The sequence below is a fragment of the Nyctereutes procyonoides genome, unplaced genomic scaffold, assembly GCF_905146905.1.
Source record: "Nyctereutes procyonoides isolate TBG_1078 unplaced genomic scaffold, NYPRO_anot_genome, whole genome shotgun sequence".
Taxonomy (NCBI): domain Eukaryota; kingdom Metazoa; phylum Chordata; class Mammalia; order Carnivora; family Canidae; genus Nyctereutes; species Nyctereutes procyonoides.
In genome coordinates this window covers 55679760-55700696 of record NW_026575126.1, presented here as the reverse complement: position 1 = coordinate 55700696, position 20937 = coordinate 55679760, and the positions used below count along the sequence as shown (strand labels likewise).

Below are 20937 nucleotides of genomic sequence, written 5' to 3'. Positions count from 1 at the left end.
ACCTGCTTGCTGTCCCGGCTCCAGGTCTGCCTTCACTTTCCACTCTTCTGTGACCCCCAAACAGCAAGAGCACTCATTCAGCCAGTGAAACCATTACACGCCGATCACAGACAGGGCGTGCTTCAGCAAGCAGGGCCTGAGCACACATCTACACTCTCAGCTCCCTGTGTTGTAGGTGAGACCGTCAGTCTGTGTGATACACCCTAATCAGCATCGGAAGTCACACAACAAGCACCGCAGCTCCTTATCTGATGAGCCAAGAGGAATGTCACCTCTGGGCTTGGCTGGAATCATTTGACCTGAATCTGATCATGAGAAAATGAATCTAGAAGGTATCATGGAGAAAAAAGGACTGGGTAACTATTCTAAATTAAAAGGGACCAGAGATATGTCAAATTTCAGGGAATGTGAAAGGACTTGGGAAAAAATGATTTGAAAACGACTGTATGTAGGTGACATACGTTTGATTTTTCAGGTCTAATATCAGCGTTATGTACCAGACCTTATTCTCAGGGGTTAGAGACTTAATAACACTTGAGTAAAGCATCAAGAGGTCTCTGGGTAACTTTCAGATGGTTCAGGGAAAAAAAAAAAAAAAAAAGTGAAACTGCACAATGTTAACTGGCAGCCAGGGGACAGGCATGTGTGTGCATATTCCTTCCACTGTGTGGTTTGTTGTCAAACTAAAAAATTTCATGATACACCTAACAAAGAATATACGGATGGCGTACAGATCCATATCTAACCACATGAGATTGGCTAGATAGAAACAATTTGATACAATGACACGGAAAGATCAGTGTTTTAAAAATACAAACATTATAAATAGCATGATCCCATCTCTATAAAACACATACCAAAATGTTTGTAATGATTATCATGAAATGGCAGAAATACACTGGCTTGTTTTTGTTAATCAGTATTTTTTAAATTATAAATACCAGGGCACCTACGTGCTCAGTCAGTTAAATAACTCTGGATTTTGGCTCAGGTCATGATCTCGGGGTCATGGGATCCGTGCCCCATGTTGGGCTCTGTGCTCACTGGGGAGTAGGCTTGATATTCCTCTCTCCCTCTGCTCCCTCCACTGCTTTCCCTAAAATAAATCTTTAAAAAAATTATAAGTATTGTATTGTGCAACAAATGAAAAATAAAACTGATACCTAAAAGTATGTGAATGGGGCACCTGGCTGGCTCAGTCCATAGAGCATGTGACTTTCGATCTCAGGGTCATGAGTTCAAGCCCCACACTGGGTGCAGAGCTTATTGAAAAATGTTTTAAAAATATTAAAGAAAAAAAAAGTACATGAAAACAGGAGGGAATAGCAGTAGCAGAGGCGCTGATGTTTCTGAGGTCTGAGCCGAGTTCCTAAGGCTCTGTGGAGCTAGCCAGGCAGGCAGGAGAGTGGCATGCGCCAAGAGAGGGGTTAGGATGCCCATTTGCTCAGTCTGGGACATTGCTACAGCATGAACTCATGGGCGGGGTTGCCCGTGGCTTCCGGCTGTGGCTGGGATCAGGTCACAAAGGAGGGCTTCGGTCTGGAACGTGTCGGCAGCAGGTGCTGACAGGATCTTCTGCAGGGGAGACACAGTCAGATATACTTGGCCTCAGACACTGCTAGGTATGTGTGCCAAGGGTGGCCTGAGGGGATGGATGTGGTTACTGGAAGAACTCATAAGAAAAATGCAGATTTGGGGGTTGGGATAGTAAGGGATGGACTCAAAAGATACTCTGGGAGTAAAAATGGCAGCGGTTGGTCAGCTGAAAAGGGCAGTGAGCCTAGGATCTCAAGTAGATGGCTTGGGTGCTGCCTGAGTTACTGTCTGAAACAGGGAATGGAGGCGGATCAGATGGAAGGCTGATAGAATTTCAGTTGGGGACTGTGCTGGATTTGTTTGTAGGATCCCAAGCAAATGACAGATAACCAGCAAGAGCTGAAGAAAAACTCTGGACTGGAGCCGCGGGGCTGGAGTCTGAGTGTCTGGAGCTGGCCCCCTCCAGCTTCAACGTCCCCACAGTTAAGCCTTCAGCCTTACCGGCTTGAAGTGAGAATGACTTGACCTGGGATGTGTAAGCCTAAAGTGAAGTTTACCTCCTTCAAGGGCTGACCAGAGCTGAGAACTGAGTGAGAGGATTACCTACCACTAGAAGTTCTTTGAGCAAGTACATGCATTACTGTTTTCATTTTTAACATTGCAGTGGATGAATAAACAGATGTCAGGGTTCAAAGTTTAAAAATAGAACTTACAGGCACAAGTTAGTGCCCTTAAAACATACAGCTAAACCCCCAGAAAGAAGAAATATACAAAAGAAAACAAAGTAGCCGAGTTCTTTCCTCAGTTCTCAACAACAGGGTGCTATCCAGAGCACTGACTAACTAGAGGCAAAACCAGGTTCCAGTGGGAGCCTTAGTCACTGGCAGGCGCGCAAGCCTGCCTAAGCCACTAGCTTCTCTGTGCCCGTGTCCTCTAATGGATAAAGTGGGGGTGACAAGGATGTGGCAAAGGGCTGGCAATAGAACGCACATGCATAATTTGACCCAGCCCCTGGCACATGGTAAGCCCCTTCAGGAGCTGAAGTCACAAGGCTTGAAGGCAGTGTTTGGAGCAAGCCCCTTACCAAGTAGCACTGGCTTGGCATCTAGCCCAAACCCTGCTAGGTGGCCTGCCAAAGCTGCTCCATTTTCTACAGTTTGGAGTGTTTGAAAGCCCCAGACTCACGATGAATAGACGTCAACTAGGACATGCCTTAGATGCTAAGGTTGCCACGTTTGTGTGTTTGTGGAGGGCAAGAGCAACAAGCCAATTAAGAGCTCCACCTGGAAAAGCAGAGTCCGGAGTTAGCTGACAACCTGACTTAAGTGCCCACATTGGGCGAAGTCTGAGACTCTGGATTTTCGGGTTACATGAGCCAAATCATTTTGCCTACATCATGTGAATCAAGACTGTCACCGAAAATCAAGAGTTCTGAGTCCTGGAGCCTTGGAATCTGTGAGTCCTTGACTTAGATGTGGGAGGGGAGCAGAGTGATCAGTGGATGAGAGGATTCTGGCCGTGAGGTGCCATTTCCCAGGCGCCTCCTCAGAACCATAGCTCTGACCAATCATGAAAAAGGCAGGACATTCAAAAAGAGCAAGACTCAGGACACGAAAGGAAGAGATCAGGAGGTTCACAGTGAAAATTAAAATGAAAGAAATATAGGAGGAAAATAACTTTAAGGGGGGGGAACAAGATTAGCAATAACAAAAACTACCAACGGTATTGAAAAAAACACAAGATTGGGGTAAAGATTTAAAAACAGGGTCATCTTCGTGGCTCGGTCAGTTAAACAACTCTTTGATTTTGGCTCAGGTCATGATCTCAGGGTCCTGAGATCTGCACTCAGCAGGGAGTCTGCTTGAGATTCTCTCTCTCTGCCCCTTCTGCTCATGCTTGTGTGTGCACACACACTCTCTTTCAAATAAATCAATCTTTAAAAACCAGTTGGAAAAAACTAGCTCTATAAGATATTTTGGTCTGTGTATCAGGTTATTATTGAACTGGTATTTTTCTTGGGCGAGACAACGGTGTTATGCCTAAGGTGTGACAGTGTCATTCTGAGGAGAGGAGTGCTCAATGTCACAATGCCTGCATGTCTGTCAAACGTTCCGGCAAAATAAAGTGCATGTGTCTGGGGAAGATAGCAAGTGTGTGTGGTTAATATTTTAACAACTAGTGGACTTGGTGTAAAGTAGGAGGTGGTCACTGTAGTATATTTCAACTTTCTGTAGATTTGAAAATAACCAAAACAAAAAGGGAAACAGTGAGGAATTAAAATTAGGTAAGGCTGAGAGGGGTAAAACAGAAGCAAGAAACTTGAGAATTCAGAGTTATGAAATAGGGTGAACAGCAGCAAAGGTTCTAGATCAAAGCTAACAAGGCTTCAGATCAAAATGAGCCTTAATAAACTAGGGAGAGCCAGAGGGGTTAATCCTGGTTCAAAGAAGCCAAGTGGTGTTGGCAGAGAGCTCATGGGTGGGAAGCATGTCAACTTCCCACAGCATGGATGGGCTCACCAGAGCACCTCTTGAGCAAGAGTAGGAAGCAGTCATTGCCTCCTGCCGTAATGACTGTTTGCGGGATCCCTACTGCAGAAAGGGTTCTACTACTACTACTACTGCTGAGAGAATGCCACACATCTCCCCAGAAGGTACGGTAAGATATTCAGGCTAGAGTTTATCCCATTCTCCATCTGAGGACGGTCGATCATCCTATTAGTCTGAAGGTGCCTGAAATAACTAAGCATTCAAACCTGGGATAAAATCCAGAAGCACCCTCTGTACTGAGATTCTCCAGGTGGGCATCAGCCAATGTGCAGCACATGGCACAGTCCCCATCCACCCCTCTCCCCTATACAACAGATCCTTAAGAATCTGATAGTATCTCAATTCTGAAATGATGCTAAGAAAAAAAAAAAAAACGCCAAGGGTGGGTGGTACCAGGTCAGAACCAGTTGTGAAAACTATATGACTCTTCATGGCAAGGACTGTTTTTGTCCTGTTTTTAGAAATAGATCTCCCCCACCCCACCTCTACCCCTGGGTCTTTGCAGCTTGCCCCAAGAGCTGTCTGTAGCTCCATCTCAGCGTTTTATTAAACATGCCCTCGAAGGCCAAATGGCCAGGCAAAGTCACATGAAGCAGCAGTCAGAAGGTATAAGGACAGGAAGGCAGTTTCCCTCTGACACTAGAACATGGGAAGAAGGCTGCCCTAACTCGAGGGTGTCTGACAAGTTGGTTGTTTTGGCTAACACAGTAAAAAACAAAAACAAAAACAAAAAACAAAATCAGTGTATCGATTGTATTTCACAGGAACAAATTTGAATATGCTTTAAGCCAAATAAATAGACAGTAATAGAGTAGACCACAGCTGGCAACAAAACAAAACAAAACAACCAGCCCCAGGCCCATCCCAAATATTGGTCAATCCCCAGTATGGATTAGGCGCATGAAAAATTGGAAGGAAAAGGAGACGCAATTAATTATCAAACTTTAATTGATAGACTAATCTTACAGGATAAACAATAAGACAGCTAGTCAAGGTTACACTTTAAAAAAAAAAAAAATCCAGCAGCGCAGATCTAATAGACTAAATACGTTCATCTCCTCCCAAACAGGCATTTGATTTAAAAACAGAAACCAGAACAGAGCGCACACCACAAGGAAACATGGTACTTACGTATATTGTCAAATAATTCTGCAGAACTCTTTAAGAAAGAAAAGGAAAGAGGTTTTTTTTTAGAAATTTAGAAAGCAGTAGAACCACCCAGCCTGGCAGGTAGATGTGCCAGATGTTCTGCACTTTGGAGGGCTCCTGACCACCTGTAACTTCAGAGAGGCCACCCGGCCCTATTAGGAAGGAAACAGGTGCCAATCCTGACTGGAGAGGACTTCCTCACAGAGCCTTAAGACAAAGGGACCACCCTTTTCCAAGACAACAGGCATGAACAGAGCAGCAAGGAGCAAGAGAAAGGTCTCCCCCAGAAGTCGGGGTGGAAAGAAAGCCTGCCCTACACGGCCCTGGCACACGGTGTCTATCCCTTCCCCTTTGCTGCCCCAGCAAAGAACGGGAAGGCCAAGTGCAAGAGTCCAGGATGGCGCCTCCAGGCACATGGTTAGGAAGAGAAAGAGGAAAGCAAGTCCCTTCTGGCTGAAATATGGCAACTTTTTCTGAGACATGGCAAAGTGGCAGAGTCGGTCTCTTTGGCCCTCTGTAAGGTAGAGCAGCAGCTAAGGAGGCTACTAAGGCCTTGCCAGCCCCTGCTGTTTTTTCCACCAGGGCTCCCTTATCTCAGTTCAACCATGCCAAAAAAGAGCCAACACTACTTGCCAAAGGCCCCGCTTCAATTAAAATACTTCATCCCAGAGAGTCCAGCAACTCACGAGTCTGCTTTTCAGAGGCCCAGACAGACAGAGACAGAGCTGTGCAAATCTGCCTGGGCCCTGGCCGGGGTTACCTGGTAGTGACTCTGCCAAGTGGCCTCAGAGAGGGAAAGAAAGGCCTGACATCTGTTAGCCAAAACCTGCAGGAGGAGTGCCAGCACAGACCCTGGAAGAGGCAGCAGCCCTCAGGAGGCTCAGAGAAGCACCCTGCACAGAAGAGATGGCAAGCCTCTAGCCTGCTCCCTGCATGCAGGAGCTCCTCCTCGAACCGGCTCCTCCTGATGCCACCCACCTGCATGTCTCCTGCAATGGCAAGGGAGGGCAAGACCCCGGGGAAGGAGCCCGTCCCCCTCCACAGGGAAGGAAGTGCAGAGAAACAATCCTGAGGAAAAACGAACACTGTGATGCCTCCTATGGGGATGAAGACTTCCATTTACTAACACGGATTTAGGCAGTACATTCTGGACCGTAAACAAGGTTAAGGAAGAGACCGCTCACGGGACCGAGTGACAAAACCGTGAATACTGCTGTGACCCAGACGTGGATCTAAGTCAAATACTTCTCCCAGTGGCTTCTGGTGCTGTCCACCTCTGCTTTCCCGAGGGCTCCCAGCAAGGTCTCGACGCAGACAGGGTCAGGAGCCAGAGCTCAAGATCGTTCTAGCAAATTTACTGAGCTCTGTAAAGCAATACTCCAACGGCTCTGTACGAAAAGATGTCATTGACATTATTATTTATATATAGTATCTTGAAGTAAGGAAAAAGCACCATTTTACGTAAAAGAAAAAGGCTCACACAGGCTTTGGTCCTGTCTAGAAATGACAGCAGCCTGAATGAGAAGCAGTTTGGCCCTTGGGGAGCAGGGAGACAAGGGGACACACGCTCTCACTGGGAGGAAGGGAGGGCAGACGGCATGGGCACCCACCAAACAGGGCAAACGAGGAGACTGGCGGGAAGGGCCTCTGAGAGAGCAGCACTGCGAGGCCAGTCTGGGGACGGAGACACTGGCTTCACGACAACAAAAATGGGTGTGTGTGGCATTGTCAGGATACGTCTCCAGGACAGGGGCGCTGGCCAACAAAAAGGGCAGTATTCAAACCAAGAGGACCCTCTGCTTGCTACGTGATCATTTCCTCTGCGGGCCTGTCCTGCAGAGGGAGGCTCTGACAAGTAGCAAAGAAGCCCTTTTCTCCAGGAACTGCAGGCCAATGAGGACAGAAAAGCTGCAGTGACTGCTCCTTCTTCAAGGGATGACAAACAGGCAGTTTCTTGGATGCTACACTTCACATATGGTACGTGTGCCCCCCACAAAAGCAAGAGTAGGTTTCCCCGCCCAGAGGTATAACTGGGCATGGGCTACACCGTGAAAAGCACAAAGTCTGTCTACACGGGCTGGATTCCTGAACTACAGCTTGGAAGGGAAGGGCGTAGAGTATCATCATTAACTGGCTCACAAAGAATAGTCATCTTAGGCGAACACATGCTAATTACATTTCACAGAATGAGGGGGAACAGCCTAGAATCCAGAATGTGAAGTTTGGAAAATCTTTCGCCAAACCTTACTATGAGAGTCTGCAGCCAGGGAGAGGAGAATTGCAAAGACAGCCAGCAGAGAAACAGCAAAGAGCACAAAGGGTATCATTCACCAAGAGACTCGCCCTCGTGTCAGAGTCGATCGAGCCATAAGGAGACAACAGAAGCTCACGTGTACCAAGAACGTAAGGGCTAAAACCAGAAGAGGGTGAGCTAATCACGAAAGCAATTTATCCCATTTTCGATGTTTAAATATATCGGCCGACCCACTAGGTCAACATGTCTTTTAATTGAGAAAGGCAGCATCTCTGAACCTGGGATGAAGGACACTTGAACATAATGCATGAGCAGAAGGACCAAATGGAGAAGCACAATTGAAATAATCATTGGACTGCTTAAGAATTTCTCAGAACTTTGAAAGAAAGAAAGATCTGGGCCTGTGGCTCTATGGCTGTAGATACGGTCTTCCATCCAGCTCCTCCTAGAAGAGGCATCTGTCAGCCCGGGAACTGTGGCTTTTAGGCAGCGTAGCCCAGGCACACCCATGCCAGGTTGGGCCTTGAAGCCAAACAGTGAGGGCACTGGACAACCAGGATACCAGCAGACACCAGGGCCCAAGGGGCAAGACGTTTAGACAGGAGTCACTGTAAGATACTCCGCTGCTTGACAAACAGCACAGCAAGCGCGACAGCTCCCTGTCCTAGACCAAACAGCTCTTCCTCTCCCACCGCGCATTTTTAAGCAGCAGCATGGTGGGAGGAAGGCCAGGAGAGGAAGCTTTGATGAGGTACAAAAACAGGAACTGACATCTTTGGGTTTTTGAAACAAAAATTCAAATCTAGGAAGTGAGAACATAAAAAAGGGAAAAGAATTAAATCTGAATCAATGGACAGAAAAATATGGCTTACTAACCCACCCTCATTTTGCATACAATTTTATACGAAAAGGATAAAAACAAAAACCCAACTCATCACAACGCAGTCCAAATGTTTGCAACCAAAGATTTATGAAAATATTTCAGTTGAAATTGTTTTAAAAAAAAATTAAAAGGAAACCAGCAAGCTTTTGATCATTCCTTTCTAAACAAAATTGGTAGATCTACTCTCAAACACACTTAAGAGTATTCCACACAATATGTTCGGAACTCAGATTTATTGATTTCCACCGTGTTGACTTTAAAAATGGTATGAAGCTGACTGCCAGAAAAGGGAACCGGCGATTTTAAGTTAAAATTAAGCTAATGGTGAAAGTACATCACCTCTGGCTTCAGTCACCACATCGCCTTAGAGTGGATATAGGTTTTTTGTGTTTTTTTTTTTGTTTGTTTGTTTGAACAAAGTCCCAGAACTCTGAAATCCAGGGATGCTGCAGGCCTCTCCCAGCAATGTCCTTCACTTTGGGTCAGTCTCCTGGGCCAGAGGTGAAAGTGCTTTCAAAAATACTGCCACTTCCCCAGCACAGTGTCTTTGATTGCATCCACATATTGAGTTGGGACCCAGTACACCCAGTAGTAAGAGGCTTCCGTGGGGCCCAACTGAAACGCCTGGAAGGGAAAAAGGAAAACCAAGCGGTACTTCAGAGGTTGGGAGACTGAGCAAGCAGCACGACAAACATGAGGGCTGAGAAGTGAATTAACTAAGGGAAGGGAGAAACTGCACATGGAGAGCATTCTCCTGGTCCCCCCCACGCTCCCCCCAAAAAAGGTGGTGGAGGGTTAAGCATAGCCGACCCTAAAGCAGTGGCTCCCAAACATGAGTGTGCATCAGAACCATCTGGAAGGCTTATTAGAACAGACCAGTTGGACTCCACCCCCTAGAGTTTCTGATTTGGGAAGGTCTTGGGCCTGAGAATCTGCATTGCTAACAAGATTCCCCAGTGATGTCGTCCTTCCTGATCCAGAGACCAGTTTGAGAACCACTGCCCTAGAAACACTGTCACACATGCACAAAGAAACAGATCGGGGTGCTCACAGTAGCACTGTCAGGACTGGTAACCACCTGGAAACAACCTACATATCCATCAGTCAGGGAATGCAAAATTAAAAGTGATGTGGCCTATTTGAATGAATGCAGGATTATTTTTCAAAGGCATGAACTGAATCTACAGTTAATACAGACAGATCACAATTTTGAACCAAAACCAGCAAGTTGCAGAACGATACATACCATGATACCATTTACGAAAACTGAAAAAACACAAAACAGTACTGTATCTCGTCCATGGGCTTATACGAACACAAAAGCAGAGAGCTGGGAAGGATCCACGTGAGAAATCATGCTCATGGTAATGGGGGAGGGGAAGACAATGGGGACGTAATCGCTGTTGGTAGATTTTCTTTTATTTAAAAAAAAAAAACCGTTTAAAAGCAATTCACAAAATATTTACAAGTCATTTCTTAGTGATGGATATATGGGTTTGTTCAACTCTCCTCTGTTCTCTTCTGCATTTTTAAATGTTTCTCTAAGAATGAAAAGCACAGCCATCCCTCTCTAATGTGAGCTAGGATACCATTAATCTAGCTACTGAAATGGCATCTGCAAATTGAGCAAAGGACTTTCATTCAGAAAGAGGTTGAGGTGCCACTTCATGGCATTGAGGAAAGACAAGGGACGATCACGACCACTCTCCACCAGAAATGACCCGAAAGATAAGCTTCTGAACTGAGTATTAAAGTGTTAGCCATCCAAACTGCTTTCTTAAAGGACGTCTGAAATGGTCCGCTCTGGGAACCCCACTCCGGCTGCCTGAAAAGTGGGGCTGCGAATGCCACAGGGCAAACAGGTAATAGGAAAGACCCAAAAGGGAGTGAAGGGGCTCAGCTAAAAACATCTAGAAGCCGACTTTGTCAACAGGAAAAATCACCAAGTAGGCAGAATGAATCTGTCTGCCACCCTTTAAGGACGAGGGGTGAAGGGCTGCCAGAGGGCCTGCAAGCAGCCCCCTGGACGCTGCCACTCCCAGGACATCCAGGAGCCCTGCTGCAGCCTGCAGCCTGCAACCCCAGCCAGGGCCTGGCTTTAGCGCCTCTGAGCGGACACACACCAACAGGGCAAGGGAGGGGCCTGTCTGACTTTTCCCTCGAGCCAGGAGACCTGCCATCCTCCCAGAGAGAACCTCCAGAACTCCAGCCCCCTTTCACTGGGATCTTCCAACACCTCCCTCTGCAGGGAACTTTTCCAATACCGATGCACAGGTCAAGCCACTTGCTGCTCCTTGTCCCTGGAACGGGGCCGACACAGCTACAGCGCTGTTAGCTGCTGCTCAAATATCTGCCTCCCCCCAGCTTACTACTGGCTCAGGTCGGGTCCCTGTTATAGTGATCATAGTGACTTTGGGGTTCAAATAACTAAACTGGACTCCTAAAGTGGCCCCTCCTAACAGTGCTGGGAAAATGCAGGAGTTTGCCTAAGCTGCTCCATGCACTGCCTCACTGAATTCTTGGCTTTGTTCTGTACGAACCTGGGGAGTACCTCCAAACGTTCTGTCTTGGAAAGAATAGCCTGCTCTCTTTAGAGTACACCTCCATGCAAATGATGACCATGGACCCCCTCCTCCCCGTGGTGTCCTCAGCCACGTGATGGCTGCTGCCTGAGAAGAGTACCACTTCCACGGAAGGGGACCACCCGGTGTCCTCACAAATGCCAAGGCTAGTGGGAGATTTTGTTTTATACACAGGACAAAAGTTAAAATGAAAACCCACAAGCCAATCCTCCTCTTTGTGTTTATTTTCCTGATCTAAAGACAAAAATATTACATAGAAGAGGAAGGTAAAGATATAAAACATATCCCCTTTAAACTGATGGGAGGGGAGCGGTGGGTGTTGCAAAATAAACTTAGGAATAGGTCACAGATTGAGTTCAAAGAAGATGAAGAAAACGTGAGGGTCTTAAGACTGCATCTTCTGAATATTGAGCTCACTTCTTCAGTTAAGAAAGCTCAGTTAGAACTCCATTCCCTGCTAGCTGAGCAGAAGCAGGAGTGCAGTGAGAGGCTAAACCACGCCGGGCTACTTACCATCATGTGGTAGTCTTCATGTCCTTCGATAGGTTCACTGACCACATTTTTAATGGAGCCCATGGGCAATTTCTCAGTCCGCTCTAGTTGAGAGGGATTACAGTGATTACTCAAAGGCCCTCCTGTCCACTCCTGTGACTCTGCAGTCCCTCATCAGGGCTGGTGGCTCTGGGGATCTACTGTAATCGCAAGTCTCCCACGTGCTCTAAGGACGACGGGACGGGGTCTTCTGACCAGTGCACCCAGAGCTTTGCCTGGCTGTTGGGAACTTCTTGGGAGCAAATGGGGAACAAGACTTGCCCAGGGCATATATTAAAGGTCTCTGGGAGCAGAGTGAGCACCTTCCTGGTGGTATTTTTAAAAGTCTGGCAATTTAAAAATACCCAAGGATTTCCACTGCAGCCTTCTTGCCCGAGCCCCACGTTGACTAAGGTCATTGGCGCCTGGGGGAGGGACAGTCAAGAGGACCAAGAACAAAGGCAACAGCATGCCCCCGTGGCTCGCAGGGGCAGGGAGTGCTTAGGGCTTTCAGACTAGTCTCTATCCCATCCTCCTCCTCACTTGCCCTCCCACCCCCCGCCCCATTCCCTCTCCCAGTTCCCCACCCTCCATAAACACACACCTGAGAAAGTGCTCTTAAACATTTACAACCTTTCATTGTACTTAAAGGTACCACTTATCATGGGTAAAGGGGAGCAGAAGACATTTTGCAGCAAGTTTAAGGATGGCAGGTAAGAGAGAGGTGGCAGTGAAGGATGGCAGGAGTGAGAAGAGCCCGTAGGAAGTAAGCCCAGTCCCACAGCGTGGGGCAGGAGGCAGAAGGGGGGGCGCAGTACCTGCGCTACAAGAACCCACCCCCCCAGGAACAGCAGACACAGCAGGGATGGGGGAAGTTCTAAGCCAAGTTAAATCAAGTCAGAGAAAACCCACTACAGCCTCTGCAGAGAAAAATCTGGAAGAGGGAGAATCTGCCAATGGAGGAGTTGACAAAATGGACCCGGAATTCAGAGGTCTGGGTTCTAGCCTAGCTGGTGACTGGAGACGTTTGACTTCTAGCCCATGGGCCTTGGTGTCTGAAAAACGGGTAGTGGGGAGAACGGACGTGAAGATGTCCATTCAGGTTGTGACTTTCAGTGGCTCTAAAACAGTGACCCACGGGCAGGACCTGACCAGCAGCTGTTTTTAAGATCAAAACTGTTTAAAACACCGGCCACCTTGAAACGTCCAGAGATTCCACTCAAAAAGATAAATTTCTGGCTTCTCTTAAAAACCCCATCCTGGGCCCACATTCCTGAGTGACAGCAATGAGCTGGATCAAGCTGGACAGCCCCACTATGCACAGGGCATGGGCTCCCCCGGTGGCTCCTCCCATCTGCGTTTCCTGCCTAAGGCTGATTCTACTAGCTTGGGAGCTTGAGGCTGTGAGGACTACCTCCTCCACAAGCCACCACCGAGAGTCTAAGCTGCAAGGAGGAACCCCTGAGTGTCACTGGGTAAAGTGCCCTCCCCACCCCAAGAAAGAGGCCAACCAGCTGCTGGGATGGTCACTTCACAGCAGCTTCTTGCCAGTGGAAAGATGAAGCCGGTGGCTGGCGGCCAACTCCCAGAACAAGCTGTCCTACTGGGAGGGTGCTTCTGACACTCAGATGCCAAGACTCCTGGGCCAGTGAGAACAGTGCCTGACATTATGCTGGTCCAGTGATCTGTTCAAATGCAAACCTCAGCCTTGTTGCCCGTGAACAAAGTAGTCCTAAGCCACGCTCCTGGTGAGAAAGGAGGCTTTCAAAAGCTTGGAAACTCCAACATGTCAAAGTTCTTTCGAGTGCCTTCTTGCCAAGGGAGATAAAACCTCCACCACAGGTACGGGAGGTTCTGGTTCAGGCCTGCGGTGAGGTCGGGCTTCCTACACAACCTCCTAACAGGGCAACATTTCCCGAGGAACCAAAGAGCACTTGCAGGCGTAATCCTCATCCAGCCTCCCCTGCAGGCCTCTGCCACTGGCCCCCATCCTCCCAGCCCACAGGTGACTCCTTGTACCAGCCCTAGCAGCTGCCTTCCATTAGACCGCCTGGGAGAGAAAGTGGAGGTCAAGGAAGAGGCAGGCAATGGGGAAGTCAGCGAGACAACGGAGAACTAAGCCCAATCGCCTACAAAGTCATGGGCGAGGAGGGGTCTGAGAGCAGCAGGGCAGCTCAGGGTGAGGGGAACAAGAGCATGTACCCAGGGAAGGATTCGAAGGCCCACTGGAACACGGAGGGAAGCCCTCCCGTGCTCTGCAACACTTGCTCTAACCACGAAGTTAGAAGCGAGGGTGAAATGAAGGACACACAGCAAGTTATCACAAAATCATGAGAAAACTCCTGCGCTTTTGGCACTTTGGTCTTTGTTCACTTTAAGAACCAGCCTAGAGCGACAAACGAGAATGCCTGGGTCGGCATTTGGAATGATAAAAACACTTCACATCCCATAGCCCCACTGATTCCCTTTCAGAAAACTTGAAGTCCCACTTGAAGCAGAGTCCTACCGGATGGTCTGTGCCTAGAACCAGCTAACCTCATGTGATGGGACCCCCTAAACTTCTCTTTAGCGTTTACCTCTAACACTGAACACCTACAGTGCTGACAAGAATCAGGTGAATTAGGCACGTTCGGTTCCCTCCGGACAAATGAGTTAGGGAGGAATGAGTGCTCTGGGGATGTAAATGGAACACTCTATGAACAGAAGCAGGAGGACTTCATTTGGAAGGTGGGAGAGGAGTCGGGGACGGCTTCATTAGGAGAGGACATTTAAGTAGGGCTTTGGGGGAATCTCTCAACAACAAGGAATGGGAAGAAAGCATTCCAGGCAAGGGCCTGGTAGTAGCAAAGATGCTGGGCCGTGCAGAGCACGGTGAAAACTGCAGGTTGATGCAGCTGAAGCCCAGAGCATGTAAATGGGGCAAGCAGGGCAGAAGGCCAGGTCCAAAATTTGACAACACTGGATGCTGCGTTTAGGCATTTGAACTTGGCCTGAAGAGCCAAAAGTTTTTGAGCAGGGTAACCAGGGAGGAAGACAGGGAGGACAGAACAGAACACAGGGCAGGGAAATAGGTTAACTTGCTTTAACAAACCAAGTTTAAGATTGCAAAGAGTCTGTCTGAACTGGCACAACAGAGTGGCAAAAAAAAAAAAAAAAGGGACACAGATAATTTTGGAGTGTAACTGACAAGACTTTGAACCGTCTGGGGGAACAGTGGGGGAGGATAGTCAGAAACAGTTCCCAGCCAACAGCAAGCAGCAAGTCCGTCCCACTAGGCACAGGCAGAGGGAGGTAGAGGCAGGCAGAGCACAAACAGGGAGGGAAGGAGGGGCAGGTCCTCGGTACGAGGAAAACATACCTAGCACGGGGACAGACTCTGACCTCCAGGGGTCAGGCAGGTGACAGGACGTGAACAAAGCTGATTCCATACAGAGTACGCGGACAGGAAGCACTGTGGCATGGCTCATCTGAACCTACTACTTGGCTCCAGCTGATCGCTGCCAGGTGAGAATGCAGATCCAGAATAGCTAGACTTTTTTGTTTTGTTTAGTTTTCAAGAGAAGCCCCAAAACCCCCACATCAGATCAAGTGAAATTTCTTGGTTTTTACAGAACGTGCAGAAATCCAAAAATCTCTGGGACCTCTGGTTTTGGGTACAGAGTGAAGAGCCACTGTTGATGGATCGGCCCTGACAGAAGACTGAAAAGAATGAGGGAAAAGGGTCCAAACAGAAGGTGAGCCATCTAGAAGCAAAGACAAAAAGCCAAGAGCACGCAAAGCACAGTGAAGAGAGATCTCAGGAGGAGCATAGTTGCACCCAAGACCAAGTGCTGCTGGGTGCCCGAGGCAGCAAGCCAGGAAGGGGCAGAGGCCAGGAACCTACCTTTAGTGCCGATCCACAGCTGGTCTTGTTCTAGCTTGAAGGTGAGCCTCACTTTGCCTCCGGACTTATTGTACATGCCAGATAAGGGTACCGTCGGCAGGCGCTCCTGGAGGCAAAAGAACACAGTGATAGAGACCGGAGACAAAGACAAGGAAGGACAAGGCACAGGACATGGGGACATGATCACAGGAACCTCAGGAAGGCACAAGCGAGGACTGATTCATTTTCAGAATGCTCATGAAGGAGTCCAGCTTACCTGGGCACCCTTAACAGATGGCATCACATCTTCGGGTTTTCCTTTATCCAACACTTTCCTGTGTTGCTACAACGTAAGTCAGAAAAAATCATCAATCAAACAACTGACGGCATCTTAGTCGTGTTACTACCTTTCCGAAAAAGAGGAAGAAAGCCTTTGTGTTTTGGTTCAAAAGCTTTTAATGGGTACAGATTATGGGTTCTCTGACATTAAAGAGCAGTGCTGTCAGGCAGCAAGGTCTCTGATGATAGAAATGTCCTACATCTGGGATCCCTGGGTGGCGCAGCGGTTTGGCGCCTGCCTTTGACCCAGGGCGCGATCCTGGAGACCCGGGATCGAATCCCACGTCAGGCTCCCGGTGCATGGAGCCTGCTTCTCCCTCTGCCTGTGTCTCTGCCTCTCTCTCTCTCTCTGTATGACTATCGTAAATAAAAAAAATAAAAAAAAAAAAAATTAAAAAAAAAAAAAAAAGAAAAATCTTTAAAAAAATAAAAAAAAATAAAAAAAAAAAAAAGAAATGTCCTACATCTGTGCCATCTGAAACAGCAGCCAGGAGACACTTGTGTCTGCAAAGCTCTTGCAATGTGGCTAGGATGACTGAGGAATTAAATTCCCAATTTTACTGAATTTTAAGAAGCTTTATGTGGCTGCCATTTTAGACATCAAAGTTCTAGAGTAACTGAGGTTTCCAGATTACTCATTCAAATGAACTCTATCCTCTCCTCTGACAAAAACAAAAACAAAAAAAAAACAACAACAAAAAAGCCACTGAAAGGCATAAGCATTAGGCTAAAGTGAACCACAAAGTGTGTTGTCCTCCTGGTAGGTACAAAATGACAGCCATTTCCGTCAGCTGAAACTCCTTATCACAATGTCAGCCTAATTGCCTACAAGGGGCATTTCCTCAACATATGGAAACCCAGACTACTGCAGAAGTCAGCCTCACCCTCAACCTCAGCTAAACAGAAAGCCAGGAGAGACATAGTTTCAAAAAAAAATGCCCATTACCCTGCAGACTGAAGTTAACAAGCCTCTGACTCTGTCCTCCCCCCGGGGAGGGGGGGGACGGTGTTGAGGTAGCCCTGTTAAGGTTTGTCATTAGGCTCACAGCTCCCTAAAACAGTTCTTGAGCAGCCCAAATGCCTGAGCTTGTCTCCTCTCCACCTGTGGCTTTCTAGGTCACTATTTGGTAAGGCCGAAACCATGGAGCAGTGAGTGGGTGAAGGGAGGCAACTCTACCGAATTTAACCATCACGTGGTCATGAGCCACTCGCAGCCCTCACTGGCACGGCAGAAACCTTCTGGCAGGGGGATACGCTCAATGCTGCCAGACTGCTAGCAGAAGCTCCCCATACGTTATCAGCCCCAGATTCCTGAACACGCTGACAAGACGCCAGGAGAATGGGTCCCTCTCATTAGGCCACATTAGGCCTCATAACTGGCCATCTACAAAACAGAGGAGCAGAGATTAACAGCTTAATTCGACTATTTTGCAAGCACCTTTTGAAATAATTTTCTCTGCATTGTGGAAAACAATTGAAGGCTGTTAAGCTGCCATTGGTAACTCAAAGCTTTTGTTTAAAAAGCATGTAATGGGGATGCCTACCTGAGTGGCTCAGCAGTTGAACGTCTGCCTTCCGCTAGGGTGTGATCCCGGTATCCGGGATCAAGTCCCATATCTGGCTCCTTGTAGGGAGCCTGCTTCTCCCTCTGCCTGTGTCTCTGCCTCTCTGTGTGTCTCTCACAAATAAATACATAAAATCTTAAAATAAATAAAAATAAAAAGCATGTAATGCTCCAAGGGTGTGATCAGTGGAACACACAGTCACCCCTGACAAGCTCACATTCGACAATTTTTTTTTCTTAAGACTTTATTATTTATTCATGAGAGACACAGAGAGAGGCAGAGACAGGCAGAGAAGCAGGCTCCATGCAGGGAGCCTGACGTGGGACTCGATCCCAGGTCTCTGGGATCACACCTTGGGCTGAAAGCGGCACTAAACCGCTGCGCCACATGGGCTGCCCATATTTGGCAATTTCATATACGTGGCAGCGAAAACAGATAAATGGAAAAGTCAATTGGTTACATTTTGACCTCATATTTGAGGGTGAAAAGGTCCAAATAAATACCTTTCGGATGTTAATACAGGCTCACAACTCCTTACCTAAAACCCTACAGACAGATGTTTTAGATTTTTATAAAACCCAAGTCTTACAAACTTTATAAAGACTACAAAGTTTAAGATCACCTTATACATTATCCTCTATAGGATCCAGGGCAGCACCTTATCATCAAACACATTAACATTTCTAGAGCAAACTATGAATATTCACACTAATTCTGGTCAAGTTTTGGAAACATACATAGAGAATTATGGGCCTATAACACAAAACTATCCTTCTCACACTGTTAGCCATATGCCTTGGTGCCTAGGGTCACTAAAACTGATCTTGGTTCAAACTGATCTACTCTGAACAAGCAAAACAAAACAAAAAACGAAAAAACCCCAAATTGGTTTACTCTACTCAGGAACAGGTTGAGAATATCTGTTTTCCTGGAAAACTGCTAACCATGGCCAAGAGGTTCCATGACAACAGAGCGGGGTTTGCTGGGTGGTAAGACTGCAAGTAATGGTTCTTCCAAACAGTCCCCCTGTAGTGAAATACTCTCACTTTTCCTAATTACAAAAGGAATTTTAATGGCTACAATGAGCACAAGACAAGGCTGGATCTCTTCCATCCAAAGTGAGCAAAAGAATATGAAAAAATCAGGCCCCCAATTCATGGACCAGGAGGAAAAAAAAAAACCCAAAGCTGGTGTAGTTATGTTCCTAGTCAGCTTCGTTTGGCTTCCTGAAAAAGTTAGTTTTAGAGGAACCTCTGAAAGATGCTGAGTTCAATGGCTATCCAGAAATGGCTTGTTGACTTGGGGGAAACCACAAACCAAAAAACAAATGTAAGCACTTGTACAACATGTGGGGTTAATTCTAATTCTGGTGGCATTTTTTTCTGGCACTAAACAGAGGAGAAAAACTCACATCTGATTCCTTTCAATACCTGGTCTGAAGCCTGCCTTTACAAAGATCTTATCCTAAAGTAAATAGACTTGAGACACACTGACCCGCCAGATGAGACAAAGTTGCAAATCTCAGGTACTTGTCACCTTCACTCAACAGCCAGCCGCACCCAACTGCTGCCATAAATTTCCATCATGGGCCCTGTCCGAAAAGGAGCTTATTCTAGGGAGAATATAACCAGCCAAGGCTCCAGAAGACAAAGCCTCAACTTCCCAAGACTAGCAATCACATGACAAACTCACTTTCTGCCTGCAGAGTGGCTCCTTCTTGTTCTCTTCGGCCTTTGCATCCTGCTGGGCAGCATCTTTGGGTGTGTTTACAGCTAAAACATCATTTATCGTGGAGCCAACCACCATGATCTTGGCTCCGCTGGTCACTTTTATTTCTCTCAACGTCTTATCCTCGGGGACAAGTCCCTTATACATGACTTTCTGCATGGCAGGAGGGAGACCTTGGGAAGAGGTAGGAGACAAGTGAAAGGAAGGGATGAAAAACGTATCTAGACCACAGCAGTGTGGCAACAGACACAATATTTCCAATGAATATTTGCCACCATATTTGCGCACTCGGGTAACTCATAATCTCTCTGAACCGGTTTCCAAAATTTTATATTGTGAAGGCAATATATTCTTGTGTGTGGACTCCTCTTAAGGATTAAGGAATAAAACAAACAGAACACCTAGCGCAGTATCTGGTACTAATTGTTCAATAGTATTAGCTATCATTCATTCCAAGTTGTTTCTCAATCCTCTGATCACGCAAATACTAAGTGAGAATCCACAGGCCTAAGTGATACAGAAACCGGTAAGGATAAAGTTCTTATCTTTATGGAGCTAACAAGCTACACAAAACCTAAAAAAAAAAAAGAAAAAAAATTTTTTTCAGCAGGCAAAGTGCTGTAAACAAAACAAAACTAAAAACTAAATAGGAGGATCTGTGAAAGGGCCAAATGACAGTCAAGAGCAATGCTTCCTAAATTTCCCTTATGAGAATCACCCGAGAGATTTGCTAAAAATACATTTCTGGCCACATTCCAGAGCCACTGAATCAAACTCTCCAGGGAAGAGGGTTTGGAAGCTGTAAATTTAACATGTGCCTCTGATGATTTTCATTAGAGATGTTTGGGGCACTGATTATAGGTCTGGGCCTAAGATTCGGACCTGGGCTTGAATCTCAGCTCAGCCACTTCCTAGCTCTTTGATCTTGGGTCTCATTTTCCCCATCTGAAGAATGGGAATCCTGCACTTACCCCGGAGACCTGTTCTAAGCATTAAGGAAGCGGATGCCAAGAGAGTGGTCAGTGCGTGCCCACAGTAGGAGCACTAGGAATCCGCAGGCGGGGTGGGGAAGGCTGCCCGGCGCTGACAGCGCCGCGGCGATTACCTGTAATCGAGTGAATCTTCTGTTTCAGCTCGGAACCTGTGCTGTCCAGGGGGAACTTCACGTCGTGTTTAGTCTTGTTCCAGATGATCTTCAGGTCCACCAGCTCCCTGCCGGCGCCGCCGCCGGCGTCTTCGCCGTTGCTGACCGAGGCCTGGGCCGCAGGGTCCCCAGGGGGCTGGGCCGGGGCTGGCTGCAGGTTGCCTCGCGCCGCGCAGGAGTCCTCGGCCGCCGCCGCCCCCGCCGCGGCTTCGGCCTCCACGCAGTTCAGGGGCCGCGCGGGGGCCTCGGTCGCCACCGTCTCGGCCTCCGTGTCCATGCCAGGTTCCTCCATGCCTGCAAGGGGGTTAGGGGGTGGGCGCTCGCCGCAGGCTGGGCCTGGGAGCGAACCTTGCACGGGCGCCGCCGAAGCTCCCCTCCCGAGCCAGGATACTCCCCAGCGCCCAGGGCCGCATCCCTCCCGGAGGCCCGCTTCACCTGGGCCCAACCCCGGCGCCCGCCACCCCCGCCACACTCACCATCCGGGGCTCCGGCCGCCGCCATGATGATTGTGTACAACACCCACCGCTCCCGCAAAGGCCGCCGGGAAAAAGCGAGTTAGCTGAGATTGGCCCCCGCAGCAGCCCCTAATCTCGCACAGCCTGGCCGGAAACAGGTGGACGTTTCTATGGAGACCCGCCTCCTCCGCTTCCCCGGCCCGGCCCCTGCCACGCTTTAGCTTTCGAGAGAGCCGAGGGGGGCGGGTCCGAGAAACAGCCCGCTTGATGGATCCTGCCCCCTAGAGGCCGAATGGGGCCGCGGCTGCGCTGGCGCGGGGGGGTGGTGGTGGCGTGGGTTTGCAGGCTAGACGGCCTGTA

General features: G+C 48.0%; 1 protein-coding gene across 3 annotated transcripts; it reads right to left on the bottom strand.

The window, feature by feature from the left end:
- Positions 1-611: 611 nt before the first annotated feature.
- Positions 612-20797, bottom strand: UBFD1 (ubiquitin family domain containing 1). Of its 3 annotated transcripts, none has more exons than XM_055339670.1 (7): positions 20599-20797; positions 20084-20416; positions 18943-19151; positions 15624-15689; positions 15368-15473; positions 11467-11549; positions 612-1575 (listed from the first exon to the last, which is right to left on the bottom strand). In XM_055339670.1, the coding sequence occupies exons 1-7, from the start codon at positions 20621-20623 to the stop codon at positions 1474-1476; spliced, it is 924 nt and encodes a 307-aa protein (XP_055195645.1). In that variant the 5' UTR covers positions 20624-20797; the 3' UTR covers positions 612-1473. The 3 variants fall into 3 exon arrangements, with proteins under 3 accessions (XP_055195645.1, XP_055195646.1, XP_055195644.1); XM_055339671.1 differs by lacking the exon at positions 612-1575 and adding an exon at positions 5016-6622 and having other exon boundaries at positions 20599-20796; XM_055339669.1 differs by lacking the exon at positions 612-1575 and adding an exon at positions 8434-8995 and having other exon boundaries at positions 20599-20794.
- Between the last annotated feature and the right edge of the window lie 140 nt (positions 20798-20937).